The sequence below is a fragment of the Miniopterus natalensis genome, chromosome 2, assembly GCF_054644295.1.
Source record: "Miniopterus natalensis isolate mMinNat1 chromosome 2, mMinNat1.hap1, whole genome shotgun sequence".
In the NCBI taxonomy this organism is placed as follows: Eukaryota; Metazoa; Chordata; class Mammalia; order Chiroptera; family Miniopteridae; genus Miniopterus; species Miniopterus natalensis.
The window spans coordinates 144,080,068-144,100,402 of record NC_142082.1 but is presented as its reverse complement, the minus strand read 5'-3'; the positions used below and the strand labels follow the sequence as shown (position 1 = coordinate 144,100,402).

General features: G+C 55.0%; 1 protein-coding gene across 1 annotated transcript in view; it reads right to left on the bottom strand.

Annotated features, from left to right (window-relative positions):
- HDAC7 (histone deacetylase 7) overlaps positions 1 to 19,905 on the bottom strand; it is a 35,044-nt gene extending 15,139 nt beyond the window's left edge. The window contains exons 1-6 of the mRNA XM_087814696.1: positions 19,763 to 19,905; positions 4,670 to 4,720; positions 1,380 to 1,567; positions 1,152 to 1,254; positions 774 to 885; positions 52 to 167 (exon numbers count right to left, since the gene is read on the bottom strand). Of these exons, the coding sequence (XP_087670822.1) occupies positions 52 to 167; positions 774 to 885; positions 1,152 to 1,254; positions 1,380 to 1,567; positions 4,670 to 4,720; positions 19,763 to 19,781 (589 nt within the window). The 5' untranslated portion in view covers positions 19,782 to 19,905. The remainder of the gene's footprint in view (positions 1 to 51; positions 168 to 773; positions 886 to 1,151; positions 1,255 to 1,379; positions 1,568 to 4,669; positions 4,721 to 19,762) is intronic.
- Between the last annotated feature and the right edge of the window lie 430 nt (positions 19,906 to 20,335).

The window sequence follows — 20,335 nt, the reverse complement described above, 5'->3', positions numbered from 1 at the left end:
GCCCTCCTCCTTAACTCCCCAGGAGGGTCCCCACCTGCCTGTCCCACTCACCTGTCTTACGCAGAGGGAAGTGTTCTGGGGGGTCACTGGGCAGGCTAGGAACAGGAGGCAGAAAGCTGCTGAGCATGGAACGGGCAGCTCCCTCTGTCTCCAAGGGCTCAAGAGTCCTGTGGGGTGAGTGACAAGGCTGCTTCAGAGGGGTGGGGATGCACAGAGGCCTGGCAGCCACCTCATTCCACAGGTGCCCCTTCCTGAGCATGGCCATGGGACCTGCCAGGAGGTGGCAGCCATCAGGGTGGGCAGTGTGGGGCTGGCAGGAACAGGGGCCATCTCCAGGTGGCAGCATCAGGCCACCCATCCTACCCGCAGCCCACATGCAGACCTCTGATCTAGGAAGAGCCAGGGTCCCAGACACACTGGGGACTGTATCTGGTGGGAGAAACCTGCTCTAGGAACCAGGATATTTTTGTGCTTAGGGGAGACACAAAAAAGACAAGGGACTCTTGTGGAAGAAGAAAGCCTGTGTGTGTGTGGGTGTGAGTGTGTGTGCACAAAGAGGAAGGGCTCAGGTGGGGGATGGGGAGAGATAATTAAAGAAGAGGGTAGGTATCAGCTGAGAGGGGACTGGGGCAGGTATTACTAAGGGAGGTGAGGTGTAAGGATTAGGCGATAGGCAGCTGGGAAGAAGAGGAGGGTATCTGAGTACTCACAGGTGGACACACAGGGAGGAGAGGGCATGGCAGGAACACGTAGCAGGTAGGAGTGGGGGTTACCTGTAGGGAATGCTGGGGCTACTAGGATGGACTGTCCTCTCTAAGGCTGCCTGCTGTTTCTTCAGAATCACCTCCGCCAACTTCTGCTTGACTACACTGCTGGCTACAGCACCTGCAGGGGTGAAACCCCAAGTGGGGTTGGGGTGGGAGGACAGGTGGCCTCCCTGCACATTTTCTGCCCATTGCCTTGTCCACACCCCCAGTATGAGGTGTCCCAGAGGCTCCTCAGGCAAGAGCCAAGTCCAAGGCTCCACCTCAGACAGCCCCCATTTCCACCCCACCTACATTCACAGGCAGAGGGAGGCCCAAGCCGGTGCCACTCTTACTCCAGCCCTTACGTGCCCATGGACACCGGGCTGGGGAGGCCTCCATCCTTACTTCGCTTGCTCTTGTCCTTATTGAGAAGCTGCCGCAGCTCTTGCTCCTGTTGCCCCATGGGCAACTCAGGCATCGGCGTGTCCATTGAGAGCTGTGGGCAGGGCTGGCCGCCCAGGAAGGGGCAAGGAGTTGAGCACTGAGACAGGGTCTGGGGAGAGGCTGAAGGGAGGGAGGGGGTCTAGGGGCTGAGCTCAAGGCTGCTGCAAGGACAGGGAGCTCTATCTTTACCCTCATGGGCTCCACTGAGCGCTGCTGCTGCAGGCCTGCCAGGAAGAGGTGGTGGTGCAGGTGCTGGGGGTGCTGCAGGGTCAGCAGCGCGGGCTCCGGTGGGGGCTCCACCGGGGGCCTCTGGCCCACCCGCAGGTCCATGGGCTGAGGCTGAGGGCCTGGCGTGTCTGCACGGAGCCTGGGGCAGCCTGAGGACACAACAGAGGAAGCAGAGTCAGCTGGAAAGTCTGACTGCAGGTGCACGGTTACAGCCTCATCAGCCTTCAGGCTCACTTGACTCAAATTGACAAAACACGCTCTAGGGGCCTATTTCTCACCCCATCCTCACCACGGTCCCATAAGGTAGGTATTTTCATGAGACAGGAGGTGGTCTAAACTGTCCATGGTTAGTCTGTCGCTGTAGGGTTGAATCAAGTTTCTGACCCTGAGCATACTGCTTTTCCATTAAATACTTGGCCTCTCCAGGCGGGAGCCTGGCTGTGGGGATCTAGACATGGGCTGAGAGCCCTTTGGTGGTACATTCTGGGCCCCCCCCCTCCTTCCCTTCTGACCCTCTGGAATGAGGATTTGGTCGAGCTGCCCACAGTGGAGCTGTGCTCAGACAGAGATCAGAGAGGTGCACTTTTATTCAGCCTCCAACCCCAAAGGCCCTCTCAGTCACCACCCTTCCTACTCTATCCCAGGCCATAGGATAAAGAAGCAGAGCTTCAAACCTGCAGCCGAGCTCTGGCTGCCACCCCAGCCCTGCACAGCCCACGTGCCCATGGAGCCTGCTCTGGGCGCCCTCATGCCAGCTCTGGGCCTGCAGTGGTGAGGATGCAGTTCAGCTGCCTCTTCTCGAGTGTCCTCTGCACCCATGCCAGGAGCACCCTGCCAAGGCTGTGGGTGCAGGGGCTATTTATAACTAGCTGCTGGACCAGGTTCTCCACCAGCACAGCCAGCCGGGCCGGGCTGGGCTGAGCAGCCGGAGATGCTCCCGGAGAAGGGGAGGCAGATGGGGGTGGGAGCAGGTGCCCTCAAACAGAGCAGACAAGCACTGAAACCCTTTTGGAGAGGCCTCCTTTGGCTCATCCAACCCTGAGCAATCCCCATCAGGGCAGCCCCAGGCTGTCCTAGGGCCTAAGGCTGAGGGGGACTGAAGTCACTGCGGCAAAGCACCAGCCAGAAATAAGGAAATGCGGCTTCCAGGCCTAAATCAACCATTACTAGTCATTTTCCTTACATCTGTAGCACATGTGCACATGTGGCTGCAAAACCCTTTCACCTCATCACCACCATAGGCCCTGGGAGGTAGTTGTTACAATTCCATTATGCCAAATAAGGAAACTGAGGCTCAGGTGAAGGCCACCCAACTGGGGGCAGACTGAGAGCATGGTCCTGCCCAGGCCAGCGTTCCAGCTCCATTTTCCCATCGACTCTCAGGAAGTTGCCTCCCCTTGTTGGCGTTTCTCACTGGGCAAGAGGACGGGCCTAGAGTAGGCTGTCGCTAAGGGGCACCTGCTTTAACATCCTCTCACCATGAAATGGAGAAGAGAGAGGAGCAGAGCAGGGAGGTGGATGTCAGGAGACCAGAGGGGATGGCTGTGTACCCATAGCAGGCAATGCACAGCTTTTATTCCTCGACCTCTTATTTGTACATCCACCCAGGGAACTCAGGTCATTCTGGCTGAGTCTAGGTCGCCAACATACTCCTGCCCCAGGAAGGGTCTCAGTCTTTCCTCATCTGGTGTCCTGGCTTCCTCAGGTGACTCCCCTGAGGAACCCAAGGCAGGTGACGGCGCTTGCAGCTAGTGCTTCAACCACACACAGCCGGAGAGCAGCCCCATCCCTCTCTCCCAGTACCGAAGCAACCTCCAGAGCAGAAGTCTTCTGGGAATGTGGGCGGGGCTCTGCCTGAAACCCTGGGAACAGTTCGCAGGGTGATTCAGCATGTGGAGGTCTGAACCATCTGGTGCTAACCCAGCTTCTCTCACCTTTTCTCCTACACCTGAACACAAAACTCCATCTCAGCCATCAGCTCCTATCCTGTCACGAGCCCATGTGCCTTTTGTCCTCTGAGTTTTGCTCACAATGTCCTCCTGCTGGTGCTGTCCTCACCCCTCAGTTCTACTTTTCCCAGTCCTACTCTTTCTTCCAAGCCCAGCCTAGTGCCCCATGGATTTCAATCATGCTGACAGTTCTGTGACCCATAAGCACTGCGTGGGCGGGGACCACATCTGAGTTAAGCTCTAAGGGCAGGGACTTGGTTTTGTTTATTGCTCCCTATCCCCGAACCTAGAACAGTACTTAGTACATGATAAGCACCCAATAAATACTGGTTGAATCAAGGAACAAATCTCTGTACCCCCAAAATGCATAGCAAGGTGCCCTGGCACAGAGGTGGGGTTCATTAATATTTCTTTTTCTAATTTCTGTATTTAATTTTTTAAAAATTACACATCTATGAAGACTAAATAATAATAGGTGGTGAATGTAATGTTTCTTGGATGAATGGATGAACATTACTCAGTTGTCCCCTCATTTGCCACTGGTAACATACTGCAGTCTGCTATTATTTTTCTTTTTATGTGTCCTATCTCCCCAACCTGCCTGTAAGCTTTTGGACAGCCAGGACAGAAGCAAAGAGGTTACCCGGCCTTTGTTTCTCCCTGCCATGCGTAACTATTAGGCATTATGTATGTACCTAGTAGGCCCTCAGTGGATACTGGCTGAAGGAAGAGGCAGCCTTCATCCAGCCCCAGCCCACAGGCACGTCCTGACCAGAGCAGCAGCAGGGAGTCCACTCCCCTCCTTGCCCAGTGCAGCCTAATAGGAGGCAAGGAAGGTGCGAGAAAAGGAAGAGGGGTCCTTCCCCTCCTACCCGAGCAGCACAAGGCATCCTCCCATCTTGGAAGGGCTGCCATGCCCACCTTGTAGGGTTGGCATGAGGACTAAATGAGCCAACAATTGAGAACATGAGCCTGATGTGAGGCAGGGACCTGTGTATAAATACTAGCTTCCTACTTGCCTTCCTGTTTCACTGCATCCTGCCTTTCCTCTTCCTGCTGTGTTTCTAAGCACTGGGGCCAGCCTGGGTCCAGAGTCGCCTCCTTATCTCCACTCCTCACCCCTTTCCCATGAAACCCCAACTCACCCTCTCCCCGAGAACCCCAACCTCCTGACTCTCTGGCTGATCAGCCAGCTCCTCTGCCCAACCACTGCTCAGCTCCTCGCCCTTCGCCCTTCGCATGTCCCTTCCACCCTCATCTCCCACTTCCCACCACAGTCTCCCTCAGGGTCCTGATGCTTACCTGTGCCAGGGGGACTGGAGCAGTGGGCACCCGGGGTCACCTGGGTCCCATCTGTAGAGAGAAGAGAGATGGAGTGAAGTGGCTGCAGGAAGGGGGCAGGGAAGGGGGAAGAAAGAGGGCCAAGCCAGGCAGGCTCCCTACCACTCTGGGAGGCCCCCCTCCAGCTTGAGCCCTCCAAAACCTGGCACCTCCAACAGACACTAACCAAAAAGAGAAGACTGCACCCTATTCCTTTCCTCACTTTCCCAAGCCGAATGAGAGCAATCCCCAGCTCCCTCTTCCTCATCTAATCTACTAAGTCCATCTCACCCTGCAAGACTTGGTCCACAGCAGGAATCCAAGGAGGCCCCAGTTCACCCAACAATATCCTCAGCCCTCCCAATGCACTCAGATACAATCTTGCTTGAGCCCAGGCTCCCATAGCCCGAAGGGAAAGAAGAGGGCTGGGAGGTGAGGTGGGGCCAGAGGTGGAGGCGGGGACAGCATGGCTGGTGAGACCGTTGAGACTGTGCTAAAGATGCCAGGAGGGAGGAGAAGCGGGCTGGGAGAAGGGAAGCTGAGCCCACTCTGAGGCTTCACTGTGGGGGAGGGGAGGGATCATGGCCTGGAGGTCAAGTCCGATCAGGCAGGAGCTGTGAAGTGGTGGGTCTGGAATGCAGAGCCCAAGGACCCCAAAGTAGGTACCCCTTTCCTCCTACTGCTCCATCTTGTGTCCTTCAGCCTGTTCCCCCCCAAAAGAGAATTCAGTCTTTTTCTCGAAAACCCTGAAATAGAAGTGTTTCCTTCTGGAAATGGCCACCTGTCCCAGGCTCCTAAGCCCAGCCCAGACCCCTCCCATTCAGAACCCATGAAACCCTACTGTAGGGCCATAGCTGGTCAGAGAGGCCCTGAGCAGCATAGAGCCTGGATGGGGTAGGGAAAACACATATGAGTGCTGAGGCGACCTGTCCAAGACGGACACTTTCCCTCCTGCTGTCTCAGCTCAGGGCTGAGGAGACAGTAAGCCAGGAGATTGGAAAGCTGCCTGGAGAGGGCATTTGGTGGACACACAGAAGCCCTCTTAGGCAGAAGGAATACTTTCTGGAGGACAACTGGTGAGTGCTGCCCTTTGGATCTCTGTCTAAGGGGCAGCCACAGTTCCTCTTCCAGAGCTGAAAAGGAGAACTCCCTGCAGGCAGGCACCCTGGGGGAGGGGGCAACTCTAGGCACAGAGAGACTCCCACCAACTGCCTTCAAACACCAGGGCCTTAGGCTTTGAATGACAATGTTTGGTAGGGAAATGCCACTCCATGTATTCAAATTCTGCCCATCTTTTGAAGTCCAGTCCAAGCCCATGTTCTCGTGAAGCTCACCCTGACCTCTCCTGGCTTCCCAAAGCACCCATTCTGTGTCCATCACCTGGACATTCCATTAATTATGTTCTCTGGGGTGTCATTTGTAAGCCATGCCCATGTGCACCTAACACCTTGCTGGGCACACAGCGGCCTCTGTTAGAAACTGCTCAATGGAACGTAATGACTCTCCCCTGGCCCCCTGCCTAGTACAGAGCACAAACATTTCTCAAGGTCTGTGAGCACCAAGGAACACTGGTGTGGGAGGCAGCCTCTCTGCCCCAGGACATGGAACCCCTATCCCAGGCTCTCTTAGGATTCCTCTTTCTTTTGCAGGTCGTGGTCCCCCAAAAGAAGTTCCTAAACCAGACTCCTTCCTGGGTGCACTCTCAGAGGCCATGTCAGGCCTAGAGTCCCAGCCTCCAGGGAATTCTCTCCTATCTCCGTGGGTCTCTGTCTAGGGGCTGGGCAGCAGCATTCATGCTTGGGAACAGAGCCAGGTTCTCTGTGCTTCACTACCCTGGTAACCCCAGATTCTGGATACCATGCACTCTCTGGATAGGAGAAAAACTAATGGTCCTGAACTCTGCAGTGTTTGCTACCTGGCCCCAAAGAGATGTTTTGTGATGCTGCTTGATGATCTAAATTCTGCTCACAAAATCCGCATGCAAGCATGCGAGCCTGTATGTGTGTGTGTGTGTTGCCAACAGGGGCAGCTTCCAAAAGCAATTCCTGGAAAAATTTCTGCTTCTCTCTTGACTCCCTGGCTCTGTGCTGACAACCTTTGAGTTCAAAAGAGCCCAAAGCAAAAGATAAGACCTTCGGAATAGCTTTCCTGTGTCTCAGAGGGAGAAAAGGTATTGAAAGGCACACAGTCAGTGGCTGAACTGAAACCAGAAAGTGAACATTCTGCATCCCAGGCTTGGAGATAAAGTTGGGGACCCCTCTTCCCCTTGCCCCCTCCTCAGAGCACTGTTACCACTAATTTGGGGTCTAAATGAAATAAGATCAGGAATGAATAAACCTGAGGGACTGAACGCTTCATAGGGCCAGTTGGACCCTTCTCCACGCAGCCCCTGGCCAAGGTGGAGACCTCTCCTTTTTGGAATCCTGGCTGCCCCTCTGTTTCTACCATCTTGGGAAGCAACTGCAGTCAGGCTGAAGAGGCCATTTTACTTGGCACTGAGGCACAGGGCCTACCAAGTCACCTCCCTAAACCACAACACCTGCTCTCCAGAACCAAAGAGCCCCAGAAATCCTGCTCCAGTCGTCCACCCCGGCCCTCAGCAACCTCCAGAGCAGACACAAAGGCCACTCTTCTATCCCCTGGGCACCTGCATGAGCTGCTCTCCCCTCCTACCTTGTTGCCTCCGGCCCTTACCTGCCCAGCAGAAACCTGAGCCCTGCCTGACCACCTGCTCTCCCACGTGTGGCAGGCCCTTTGTCAGGGAGAGGACTTCCAGGGGAGCACTGCCACCCAGAAGCCTCCTCACAACACCTCCAAAGTCTTTTTGAAGCTGTTCCACCTACCTGGTCTCCTGACTAGCTAAGAGGAGGAGCAGGAAAACCCAGCAGCTAGAGGAAAGCAGGCAGCAGCAGCAGGAGGCCAAGTGCTGGGTCAGGGCTGACCCCTTGCACACCCCATGCTGCAGCTCTGGTTGTTTTCCCTGACATAGGCGGGGCGAAGCTTGACTCTGTATTGGGCTGGCAGAGAAGAGGAAAGCTGGGGGTGAAATGGCTTCAGGAAGATCCAAAAATAAACAAACACAAGAAACAACATCATGGTTGCCAGGCCTCTCTGACAAAGTGAGGGCTGAGCAAGGAGAAATCCTTCTTGACGGCACTAGGGTCACAGAATCCAAGAACTTTAGGGACTGATGGGGCTTTAGAGATTGTTCAGGCCAACACTCTCATTTCACAGAGAAGGGAAGAGAGAGGGAGAGGGGCTAGATCATGGTCATCTGGCAGGTCAGTTGTACAGCCAGGCTAGACCAGACCAGTGCAGGGGAAACCCAAAAAGTTGATCCCAAATGCAGGTGTTAAGCACCTCCATGTGAGGTCACTCTTCTGGGGGCTGAAGAGATGGAAATAGGAATGAAACCTTGTTCTCACTTTCAAGGAGTTTAAAATAAAGCACACAGTTTTTTCAAAATTAAAAGGTATGCTACTTACAGATACTAAAAAAATTCAAAGAGCTTCAAGAAGTATAAAACAAAGTTTCTCTCTCATCCAATTCCCTTGAACTTCCCTAGAATCAACCCTTTTTAACAGCTTCTTATGTCCCCTTTCCAGAAATTCTCACTCATTTTCTTGGCACTAAGCTGCTTATTGCTCAGATTTATCCAGAACCCAGGGGGATGGAAGCTGGCTGGAAACTCCTGCCACATGAAGTGTTGGAGTGAGTGTCCACAGAGTAGAGGGCATTGGCTTTGAAGTTAGATGAACCTGGGTTCAAACTCTGACTCCCTCAGGGGCAGCAGGGAGAGCTATGGACACGATGTAACCTGGTCAAGCCTCAGCTGCCCCTGTAAGAGGATAAGACTATCTGCTTGGGAACAGTGATCTGAGATTAGCAAACTGTGTGTGCAGCACCTACCATGTGGTAGGGGCTGCCTTAATGGCTGTGATTAATACTGCTCACCCCTGAACTTGTCTGCAGCCTGCCTTCTGGCATAAGCATTTTATTTTCCCCTCCTCTACCACAGTCCACTTTCTCCCAGATGCAGCCCCAGGCCCCACCTCTTATCCCCTGCTTCTCCCAACCACAGTCTCATTCCTTTCTCTTCCATCTGAACTTTTGTAAACTAATACTTTACTATGTGCCAGGAGTTGTTCTAAATGCCTTACATGTGCTAATTCATCTAACCGTCGTGACAAACCAATGAGGTGGTTACTGGTTTTATCCCCATTAAATTAGATCAGTAGACTAACGCCCAGCAGTATCAAAAAACTTGTCTGAAGTCATGTAACCTGGAAGTGGCTGAGCTGGGCCTTGAGCCAGGCAATTGGGCTCCAGAGCCCATGTTCTCAACCAATACACCCAACTGTTCCTCCCTAGCACTTTCACTCCCCACAGGCCAGCGTGGAGAAAGCAAAGGCAGGACCTAGCTGGGCACAGGGAAAGATAAAAAAATCACAGTCCCACAGAGATCTGTACCAGCAGTAAACCCTACCCCACTGCAGGTTGGAGGGAGAAGCTGCCTACTTCATGTCTGGGCCCCATGAAGACAATCCTGAAGAATCCCTTCTAGATAGCAACTAACTGTTGGCTTCCCAGATTCCAGGCAATGATTTCAGACTGCATGTGGGCACATGGGCTGGCGACAGATTGTGAGGTCTTAGAGGAGCATCGGCTTCTCCTGTGCTCTGCCATATCCCTTCTCTAGAAGCTTCCAAGTCCGGCGGAGGCTCTCCCATTAGTATCCCAGAGCAAGGTCCACAGTGCAGGCAGGGGCAGCTGCCCGCGGGGGCAGAGGCTGGGTTCCCAGGTAAGCGGCTGGGCCGCGGGGCTGCCAGGACAAGGGCCTGCTGTCAGTCAGGCGGGGGACTGAAGCTCCGCAGGCCGGCAGCTGCGCGCTGCGGGAGGCTGGACGCGAGAGCCGCGAAGCTGGCCCGAGCCTGCGCCTTTCCCCGCGCCCTGGGGCCCGGTAGCAGCTATTTTTAGCTCTTGACACCTGGGTATTTTGCAGCCGCAGGATGTCCGGTTTGGAGTCTCTTTCTGGGAATCCCGCAAGCGGCTGTTGTAAACAGCCCCACGCAGTGGTGGCCAAGCTGGGAGCCGCGCCCCCCCTTTCTGCAGTTTGAGATGAATCAAACAGGAAGCAGACGTAACCATGGCAGCGGCAGCTTGAGCTCTCGGGGTGGGAAAAGCGCCCTCCCTTGCTCCTTGCCCCGGCCCCAGGTCCTCTTTTCCACTCCATGCCTCTTCTCGTAGGTGGAGAGCCCTGGACCCAAAGGCAGGGAGAGCTGGGCATTCTGACTGTGGGCAACTATTGTTTCCGGGGACTAGGGCTCTCTGGAGACCCTCACTGTCCCCTGGCAAAGAAAAATGGGGTTTCCCCCCAGCCCTGCCGGCCTCCGAGGCCACAGGGACCCACCACTCAGTCCTCCCTGCTTGTTCTTTGTGAAGGTGTGAGGGGCCAGCATCCACTTCCTGTCACCCACAGCCTTCTCCTTACAGCAGGGGCCCTGCCCTGCACTTAGGGAATTCCTGAGCAGGCAGGCTGTCGCAGTCCCAGGCCCTGGTCCAGACTGCCCCACCTTCTCAGGTCCTGAAAGCACTCAAAAATAAATGTTCCCACTTACTCTCACTCCTCTGCTCCAGTAGCTCCAATCTGAGATAGGAAGTTCACTCTGATGTCTAACCACCATCACTCCTATCTTAAGCAAAACATCCTGAACAGTCAAGATGGGAGCCCCATCTGTAACATGGGGAGAAGCATTGAGGTTCCTTCAGCTTCTGCCTTTGTCCCTCCCCCTCTCCCACCCCCTTGTGCCCCACTTAAACCAGCTGTTCCCTCTTAGCAGACAGTCCCAGACAATCTTTCTCAAGGGCAAGCACTTGCCCCAACAGGAAGCATGGTAACCGCCCTGGGGCTGCCTCTCAGAGCCTCTCCTTCTCCCCTCAGAGGTCTCATATTCATGTTTACCATCCTTGTTGTTCCCTCAGCTTCTGGGCCCTCCATGGCCAGACCCTGCCTTCCTGTGTGTGTTCCCTACTCCTGTTTGCCTGCCCATCTGCCTCTCCTTGCTGAGTGTGAGCCAGGAGATGGGTCTTCCTCAGCTCCTCTCACCTGTGCCAACCAAGCGGCCACTCAGCCACTCCAGAGACTGCCAGGTTAAAGTTTAAGTTATATTAATAATTACAATTATTAATTAATATTCATAATGATCAGCAATCATGTATTGAATGTTTACTGTGTGCTGGTTACTGTACTAGGCATCTCTCTTGTACTATCTAGTTTGATCCTCACAACAGCCCTACTAAGGTAGATACTGTTATCTTCATTTTACAAAGAAGGAAACAGGCTCAGGGAGGTTAAGAAAATTGCCAAGGTCACACAGATGGCAAGTAGGGCTTCTGGGATCCCAGAACCTAAGCTCATAATCACTACACTGGTATGTACAACTAGTTCCACTCACCTCCATTGAGGGGCCCCAGGGCACAGCTGGGGCTCGGCACCTGAAGGCCTGGGGGTGATTCCCAGTGCCAGCATGTTCCCATAGTGTGCTGGTCCTCCATCCAGAAAACATCCACAACAAAAATAAAAACAGAGAGAATAATCTCTGCCTGTGTCCCTCACATGTTTTTTGTCTCCGGGAGGCACTCCCCAACCCCATCTTCACAACCTTGTTCATCCCATATTTTCTCTGCTTTTTCCATGTACGTGTTACCATTTTATTGTTTCCTCTATGCTGCCTCCAGCAGGGTATAACTAACCAAGCAAGCCTCCCGGGGTTGCAGGGGAGGATCACACGCTGTGTGGAAGCACTCTGGAAACTGTCAGGCCTGTATAAATGCAGGTTACATAACCACAGCAAGTCACCCATCGTAGTGAGCAAATTCCCTTGGAAAGAGATGCTCTCCTGCTCTCTCTTTCTCTCAGGCTACACACCCACCCACACTACCTCTGGGCTGGTGGAAGGGAGCACCCACCTTCACGCAGGCTCCTGGGGACTAAGGACACAGCCAAAGGGCCATTGGCACCCTTGCACCTGGGTTAGGGGAAGGCAGAAGCCACTGTGGGGATCCTGGCGTGCTCCATGGCCTGGAAGCATCATGGGTATGAGTCTGTGAATAGCAACCAGCTATTGATGAATGCTGGCACTAACAGGGAAGCCACATTAATATTAATGATAGTAAATACTCCCAAGATTGCCATCCCACTTATGCCTTGGTATCCTCCTCATTTTGCCTGTTATTTTTGGAAGATGGTCAAGGTGTTTAGGATAGATTCTCCAGGTGACATAATTCCCTTTTGTGGCCAGGGCTTCCCTTAAGACTTGGTGAGGGGTAAGCTGGATTTTTCCAGACCACAAATCCAGCCAGGGTGCTTACATAGTCTTCAGGGAACGCAATAGCCAGATGTCTGGTCCTGGGTACTGATTTGGACAAACCAGTTGTGAAGGACAGTTTCTGGCCAACTTGGAATTCAGTGAAATGAAAATTTACTTAGTGGAAGGTGGAGAGCACTGACTGGAGGAACAGCACACATGGTATAATCTCATTCTGGTGAAAAGTATGGTGCATAAAGACATGTCAGAAAAAATATGGTGTATAAAGGTGTGCATGGAGATATCATAGCAGTCACCTCTGACAGCTGGAATTGTGGAGGTTTTTAGTTTTAATTTTTGCTTGTCTGTGTCGTCTACTTACAATGCATACAAACTGCCTCTATAATAAAAACAGAATGTATATGTATATGTGCACACACATAAATATAAACTGGCACAGCCAATGGGCTGCAGAGTCAAGATGTGACCTCTGCTTCCCACAGACCTAGACCACAGGGTTTTCATCAACTCTACGTATTGAATTCTCAGACCCCCCTATCTACTGAGGTTCTGTATGATCTACAACCTAGTTGTCCTCTGCCTCTCCCGAATCACGCAGAGGACGGAGCACAGGGCTGGGCACATAATCAGGACTTACTCAGTGAATGCCTGCAGGCTGAATAATGATCATTTCCTGAGAGAAATGCCTTCTGCCTCTTCCAGGGCCGCTGTGCTGGGAATACTCACTGCTGACATCACTGACCTTCCCATCATCCCTCCTCTGCCTCATGTTTCTCTTAAGAGCTGCCAGGGAGGGGCTAACATAAAGGTCACCCCAGCTGATGCTGGCAAGGTGCTCCAAGTCAGGGCCATCGGGGGCACTTCCATCCCAGTGCCAGCTGGATTTGAGACCCTCAGGTCCCTAGGTGGCCTGCCTTACTGGGGGACACTGGGGACAGTGAAGTGAAAGAGAGGAGCCCACCCTATGACTTCTGGCTCCAGACGCCTGCTGCTCCAGGCCCTTATGGGTGGAGGAATCTGGAACAGTGAATTTGGCCTGGTTTTTTCTGTGAACTGGGGCTGGGCCCAGTTTCTGTTCTTCATGTCTTCAATATTCCCTATCCCTGACCTTCAAAAGTATGAAAAATAACAATAATAATGACGACCAATATTCTGTGTACACTGACTTCATACCAGGCACGATGCTAATGTTACTTACTTTAATCTTTATAGTAACTCAGTGAGACTGAAACCATTATTATTTTCACATGACAGATGAAGAAACTGAGGCACAGAGAGCCATGTGCCCAAGGTTACAATTGGGCTGTTGCAGGGGAAAGAAGGACTCTGCAAAGGTCATCCATGCCTCCCTGAGTCCTTACAGGAATTCCCTCCCACCAAGCTCTGCAATGGGCACAGCTGATCTAATGTGATATTAACATCTGTCTGGTGCTTTAGAATCCACCAAGTGCTTACACATGCAAGTGAGAAAATCCCCACTTGAAAGACTAGGAAACCAAGACTTAGAGCCCTTGGCAACCTTGCGCAAGGTCCTGCAGCCATTCGGCTGAGATTCAAACCCTGGTCTTTGGCCTCAGAACAGCACACTTCTTCCCCTATATCTCACAGTCCCCCTGGCCCAATTCTCATGACAGCCCCGAAGCTCCTGGCAGGGAGCTGCACATCCTTTAGCACCCAGAGACGAAGCCTGTGCCCAGCTCCTCGCGCCAGGGTTGAGGTGCCAGCACCTCCTCAGTAGCTAGCTCCACTGTGACTCACTCCTGGGACCCAGGGGAAACAGCCCTGCGCTGTGGGCAAACACGGCCTGCCACCGCCCCGCCTCCAACTCCCCGCCTCCACATTTGCTAACTGAAACCCGGCTGCTGCTATTTTTAATCCTCCAGCTCCCCCTTGCCTGGGGCTCCCCGCCTTCACCCCACCCCCATCCCCGACCCAACTGGGTGCCACCAGCCTGTCATTCTGAGAGCAGTTCCACAACCTGAACGCCCCAGAGGGCGCAGCGGATGCCCATGAAGGTTTGTGGGGCAAGCAAAACAAGCAGGTTTCAGCCCAGTTGCCGAATTCCCCCACCCCGGCTCTTTCCGACCCTGTGGCTCCCAGCCTGCCCCGCTTCTCCCTGCCATCCTGGGAGCTGGGGGAGGGAGGAATGGGGTGACGGCAGAGCCAGAGCTGGGCTCCTAGGAATGGGCTCTGCAGGGAGCTAAGCTGGAATCCTGAAGGGGAATAGGGTACCCCTCATTCACTCCAGGGCACAGGCTCTCCCTGAAGGCCCAAGGTCTCTAACCACCAGGGTTTCCAATCCCTGCAGGCAACAGGAGGAAAAAAGGAAGTGGCTGGAGACAGGGCGGGGATGGTGAGTTTAGCCCAGGGCCCTCCTCATTAGGAGAAGTCCCCTCCCCACCATGCTGTGGAGGTTGTGCAGGGCTAGGGTTGAGCTTGGCACAGGAGTCCTTCTTTTCCATGAGGGCTCCTCTAATACTCAGCTCTCCAAAGAAAGTGATGCACATTTCTGCAGCCTACAGCTCTGGGCGCCCCAGGGAAAACCTACCGGAGGATGTTGGAGGTGAAAGGGTCTGAAGTCTGCTTGCCCACGTGAAAGTTAACCTGAGAGAGGAGAGGGTAAGAAAGCAGGGGGACCCGAGATGGGCATTGCCTTCAAGCTGGTGTTTTTCCCCCTGGACTGAGAGTCTCACTCAGTTTGGGAGGCAGATTCCAAGGGCCCAAAAGAGGCTCAGCAGCTCACTGCCAAAGGTCTCCTTGCCCTCTCTCCTGCCCTGATGTATTTGGACAGCCTCGGCCCTCTCTTTGCCCTGTCCTCTATGGCACCTGCCCCAACACCCTTCTTTAGGGTTCTGTCCTCTCTTCCAGGGTCTAGGTCCTCTCTCAGCTGTGACTCCCTCTCTCTTTACTCAGTGATTCTTGAGCCAGGTAAATAAATTCCAGTGGCCACAGAGGCAGCCAGGCTAGGCCCAGAGGGAGGGACTTGGCACAGGAGTTCCTGGGTGGGGAGATAGGGAGAAAGGGAATGAGGTGGGAGGAAGGTAAGGCTGGAGGGTCAGGAACGGGTGGCGCTTGAGAGCTCCTGGAGAGAGGCTGCCACCTTCCCATCATCCAACATGTCCACAGGGCCCTGGACTTGGTGCCATGAAGGACCTGCTGCTCCCCCAAGCGACAGAGCGGCCTCGAGGTCGGCCCTGTCCTGCTCTCCCTCTTCTTCTTCCCCTTGGCCAACCTCTAGGGGCTGCTTGAAGAGTGCAGACCCCGTTGTATCCCATGCCAGGCAAGAGGTTGGCAATTCAGGTCACCCACCTGGATCCAGCCATTCCCAAGCATGCTCAGAAGGCTCTGAGGGCTCACTTCTAGTCTGGGGAGGTGAGAGAAGGCATCAATGTCACCTTCTCCGGCAGGCGTCCCCTGGCCACCCTTTCTAAGGAAGTCCCACCTTGTTGTTCTCTATTGCTGCACCCAGTTCATTTCCTTCTTAGGGCTTATCACAATGTGTAACTAGATATATATATACTCATTTCTTTACTTGCTTACTTGTTACTGTCTGTCTCCTCTACTAGAGTGGAAGTTCCCTGAGGTCAGATGCTCTGCTATGTGTTCACTGCATATCTGTGCCCGGTACCTGGCAACGGCAAGGCTCAGTAAGCATCCAGTGAATGAATAGCTGAATGACTAGCTCAGTAAATAGGGTCTCCTGGTTGCCAACATCACCTTTAGGGTTGATGCTCAATAGTTCCAGGATTTCCCCAGAGAGGAGGAAGCAGGATGTAACAGGAAGAGCAAGGTCAGGAAGCCTGGGACCCCGAGGGAAAGGTCAAGGCCCAGTTAGTGTGGACATGGGCATACCTGCATACACAGAGGATGCATGGCTAAACTGTGGACCAGTCTTCAAAGGCTTGAGTTTTGTCTTGGTTCTTCCTCTCAATAGCCCTGTGTCCTTGGCCAAACCACATACCTTCTAAAAGTCTCAGTTTCTTCAAAAGAAAAAACGAAGAGGTTGGCCCCGATCAGTGGTCCTCAGGTCCACTGATGCAACACGACTTTGCACCAGAATTGTCTAAAGCACATGTTAAAATCCAGATTCCCAGGCTCTTCCCCTGTAGATTCTGAATCTGTCTAGATGGGGTCTGAGGATCTTTATTTTTAACACGCTCCCAGTGACTCCGAAGCAAATGGTCCAGAAACTGACATATGAGGACCACGAATGAGAGGGTGCTTTCCAGCCAACATTTGGACTTCTATTGAAGAGCCATTTCTGCACAGGTATACATCCCCCCAAAACATGAACATGTTCCCCACACAAAGCCATAAACTGCAAAGGTATACACTATACAAATCCACCACATGGATCACAAATTTTCACAGAACCACATCTACAAACACAGCCTGGGGCACACACACAGGCCCCCACTACACACCCATTGTGCACACACACCCATCACATGTTGACCCACACTAAACAGACACTATCCTGAATTTATTTTGCCTCTGGGAACTGGTCCAGGACCAAAGGAGCTATGCTCTGCTGATGAAAACATCCCTCCCGCCTCTGCCACCTCCACCCCTACCCCTTGCCCCACAGGCAGCATGCTGTCCACCTCCCCTTGTAGGCGTGGGGGGGTGTTGCAGGCTGCTGAAGGAGAGATGGGATGAGGGGAGGCACAGAGCCCTCCCCAAAGTCCAACAGCCCCTCTTTCCCTACCCCTCACCCCAAAAAGATGCAAAACGGCCTCCACCCAGCCACCCCTCAGTGCTTGCTCTGCCCACTCACCTAGATTCCCAGGCCCTGGTCCTAGCAGCCAAAAGGGTTAGGGAGGTGGCCAGATCTAGGGACTCCTCCTAATACTCAGGCCTCTAAGGAAAGGGCTGTCTGGGGGCACCTTCCTGCAGCCCAAAGGCCTGGGTCCCCCAGGGAAGGTTACCACAGAAACAGGGGGAAATATCACAGGGAAACACAATACCCGGCAGGGTCACCTGGTGACCAGGCTTCCTGCTGTGTTGCCCACCGCCCCCCTCATCTCAGTGGCCTCACAGCCTCCTTCTCCAGCCTCAGCCTGGGCCTCCTCACCAATACTCTCTGTCCTGCCTCCCCGGGGTTGGGGGACACAGCCTTATGCAACAAGTCTGCTCCTCTGTGGTTCCAAACAACATCAGGGATGGCCCAGAGCTGAGCCCCCCACTCTTAATCCTACCAATGCCCCCACTACAGGAAATCAAAGCTTCCTGCCCCAGAGGAAGTGCCCCATCTAGTGAACAAATCCAACACACACAAACACACAGTCCTGGAGCCTCAGGGAGGACAGATGCCCTCCCCCCACCTCCCAGGCCCACTATAGGCCCCACTCTCAAGACTGGCTGAGGACAGGCCAGGGCTGAGCTGTGAGGGGTAGGCATGGGCAGGACCTGAACCAGGCCAAGGAGAAGGCCAGGAGGATAAGCGCCAGCAGGGTTAAGTCTGGTTCCAGCTCTGCTCAGCCTGCCATTCCCTACTGTGTGACCCTGGGCCTTGCATTAGCTCATCTTCTCTCAGGCCTCTGCCAACTTCTAAATTACCAGCTAGTAATGAAAGGCCCGGAGAAAGAAGACAAAGACGAGGTGGGGGTTACATAGGTTCCTGGCTCCCGGATGCTTGGGGAGGCATGCTTACAGCCAAAAGAGGATCCCCACTCCCCACCCCCATCACACGTGAGTTTCTCACTCCCATTATCAGGATCAAGAAGGGGACAGAAGAAGGAAACGTTCCATCTCTCGTTCCCAGAAGCCACCAAGGATGAAAGCTGGGGTCTGTTATCCCTGAAGGTAGTGGAGGGCATAATAGCCGCAACACTGGACACTAATCCCTCTCTTTATAATCAGCCTCTCCTTTGTGCTCTGGGAAGTGCACCTGAAATTTCCTTCCCACTTTATTGATGGGGAAACTGAACTTCAGTGTTAAAGCAAAGTGACCTGTTGCGATTCTTGGGAGGGTCAATGCAAGACCTGAATGCAACTTCCTAGCCTCAGGATCCCAGCTTAAGAACCGGTGGCCAGAGAGACACCCATCCATGGGCTCAAGCTAACAAACACAGAGGCCTCAGGAGAACACTTCCCCAGACCATTCCAGATGTAACACCAGAGGCACTCTGGGCTTGGCCCTGTTGGGTTCGAGGAGCATCAGGGAACTAAAGGTGAGGGAGGAGTCCCAGCAGGTCCAGGACCTGGTTCCAGTCTTGGTCACTGCACACAACACAGCGGGACTGCTTTGTGCCTTAGTTTCCCTCAGAAGTGACTGCAGAAAAGAGGAAAATTTCTTATTAATTGAGGTGGGTAGAGGGAACAGACAGCAGAAAAGAACGAGATGCTAAGCAATAAGGAGCTATGAGATGTCTTGCAGACACTGAAAAAGGAGCCTGGGATGTCTAAGAGGGCTGGTGTGAGAAGAGAAGTGTGTGTGGCAGCCTAAGCCACTTCACAGACAGACCCTGTTGGGGAGAAATGGGCTGCCAAGGTGCCCCATTAGGGAGTGGGAAACTGAGTCACAGTCTCCCTTCTTTCAGCCCAATGCCTGGGCAGGAGTTTTGAGGAAGATCCCTGGGTCCAGATGTAAGTCCCGGGAACAGGTTGAACAGTCCACATGTTGAGTCCTCAGCAGGGCCCCTAAAATTCAATGCCCCATTCTCACCCTAGAAATTGGCAGGCCAAACTGGGCCTCAAGCAGATGTTGAACTAGTGTGTGGAGAAGGGATGGGCAGCAGCAAGACAGCCAGTGTCCAGATGCAGGGGGAGGCCTCTGGGTACGCAGGACAGCCAACAGGGACAAGGGAATGGCCTGGGCTTGGTGGGAGGAGCAGCAGTGGCTGGCGAGGTCAGATCCAAACGGGCAGCCAGAGAGAAGGAAATGGGGGTGGGGGGAGCTGGGTGGCCTGCAGGTCCCAGAGGGCTCTCTCCTAGCCCACAGGTCTAGAAACTCCCCTGTCAGAGCCCAGCCCAGCTTCCAGATTTGCAGCCTGCTCTCACACTCCCCAGCACCGTCAGACCCCAGGCCTAGGGGGTGCGCACATCCTGTCCCCACCACTCAGGACACAGCCTGCGGTTCCCACCTCTGTCAGCCCCTCCGCAGCCCGCTTGGGCACAGGTGTCTTTTCACCCTAATGAGTGTGCAAGGGAGGGGGGCAGTGCTCAGAGAAACCTCTCTGTCCCGGACCCTCCATCCAGGGGCTCACTTTCCTCCAGCCGAGGGGTTGGGGTAAGGCCCTGCCGGGGTCCGCCAGACGAGGGGGACTGATGTCCACCACCACCAGCCGGGCCCCAACTCAGCGGGTCCTGCCCTTTGCCCTCGCGCTTCCAAACCTTCCGCTCTGGAGCACCGCCCCCTCCCGGGGCCGCGGCGGCCGTCCCTCCTTCCTGGTCCCCCAGTCCGTCCTCCCCAGGAAAGGGGGTGAAGGGACCCCGGGCCAGAGCATCGGCGGCCCGGGGCCTCCAACTCCCTCCCTCCGGCCCGTCGCTGCCCTGGGGCTGGCGGATGTGGGCTCCCAGCGGGAGGCCCGAGCCCTCCGGCCCCGGAACCAGCCGGGCCGGGAGCCTGCCGGAGCCCCGCAGAGCTGGGTGGGGCGGGCGCGGTCGGGGGTCGCACGCGGGACCCGTCCGCCGGGCGCCCGGAGCCCGAGCCGGAGCCCGAGCCCGAGCCCGAGCCGGGGCGGGCGGTGCTGGGGAACCGCGCAGGGTGGGGCGGGCGGGGCTGGGGGCGGCAGCCCGTACTCACCAGCGCAGGGACTGTGCATCCAGGGGCCGAGGCCCTCAGAGCGGGGGGCTCATGGCGGGGTGGGGGGCTGGGGCGCCGGCCTCACATCCCCCCCAGTCGCCGGAGGCTGCAGAGCGACTGCGAGACGGCGAGAGGAAGGGAGGGGGCCGGGAGGGGGAGGGCCCTGGCAGCCCGGCCGGCCGGGTAGGATGACAATGGAAGGAAATGCTTTATCTGAGGCTGAGAGCGGGCCAAGGGGGAGGGGAGGGAGGGGGCCGGCGCTCGCGGCCCTGGGACACACCACCCCGGCAGACGCTGCCCGGCGCGGCGGCGGACGCACCGCGCAGCCCGGGAGGGGACGCGGGACCCGGAACGCGGGACGCGGCCCCGACCCGCGCGCCGTGGCCGCCGCGCTGCCTGCCGCCCAGCCCGGGCCGTGGCGCCCAGACCCGCGCACAATTCCCGGAAACCCGGCTACCTGAGCGCCCGCAGCCGTGCACGCTCAACACGCTCAACGCGGACTCGCATCCATGTTTACACAGGGCCAGAGTCATCTACGCAGACACACTTCAGGGAAGGACCCCCGCGCACACA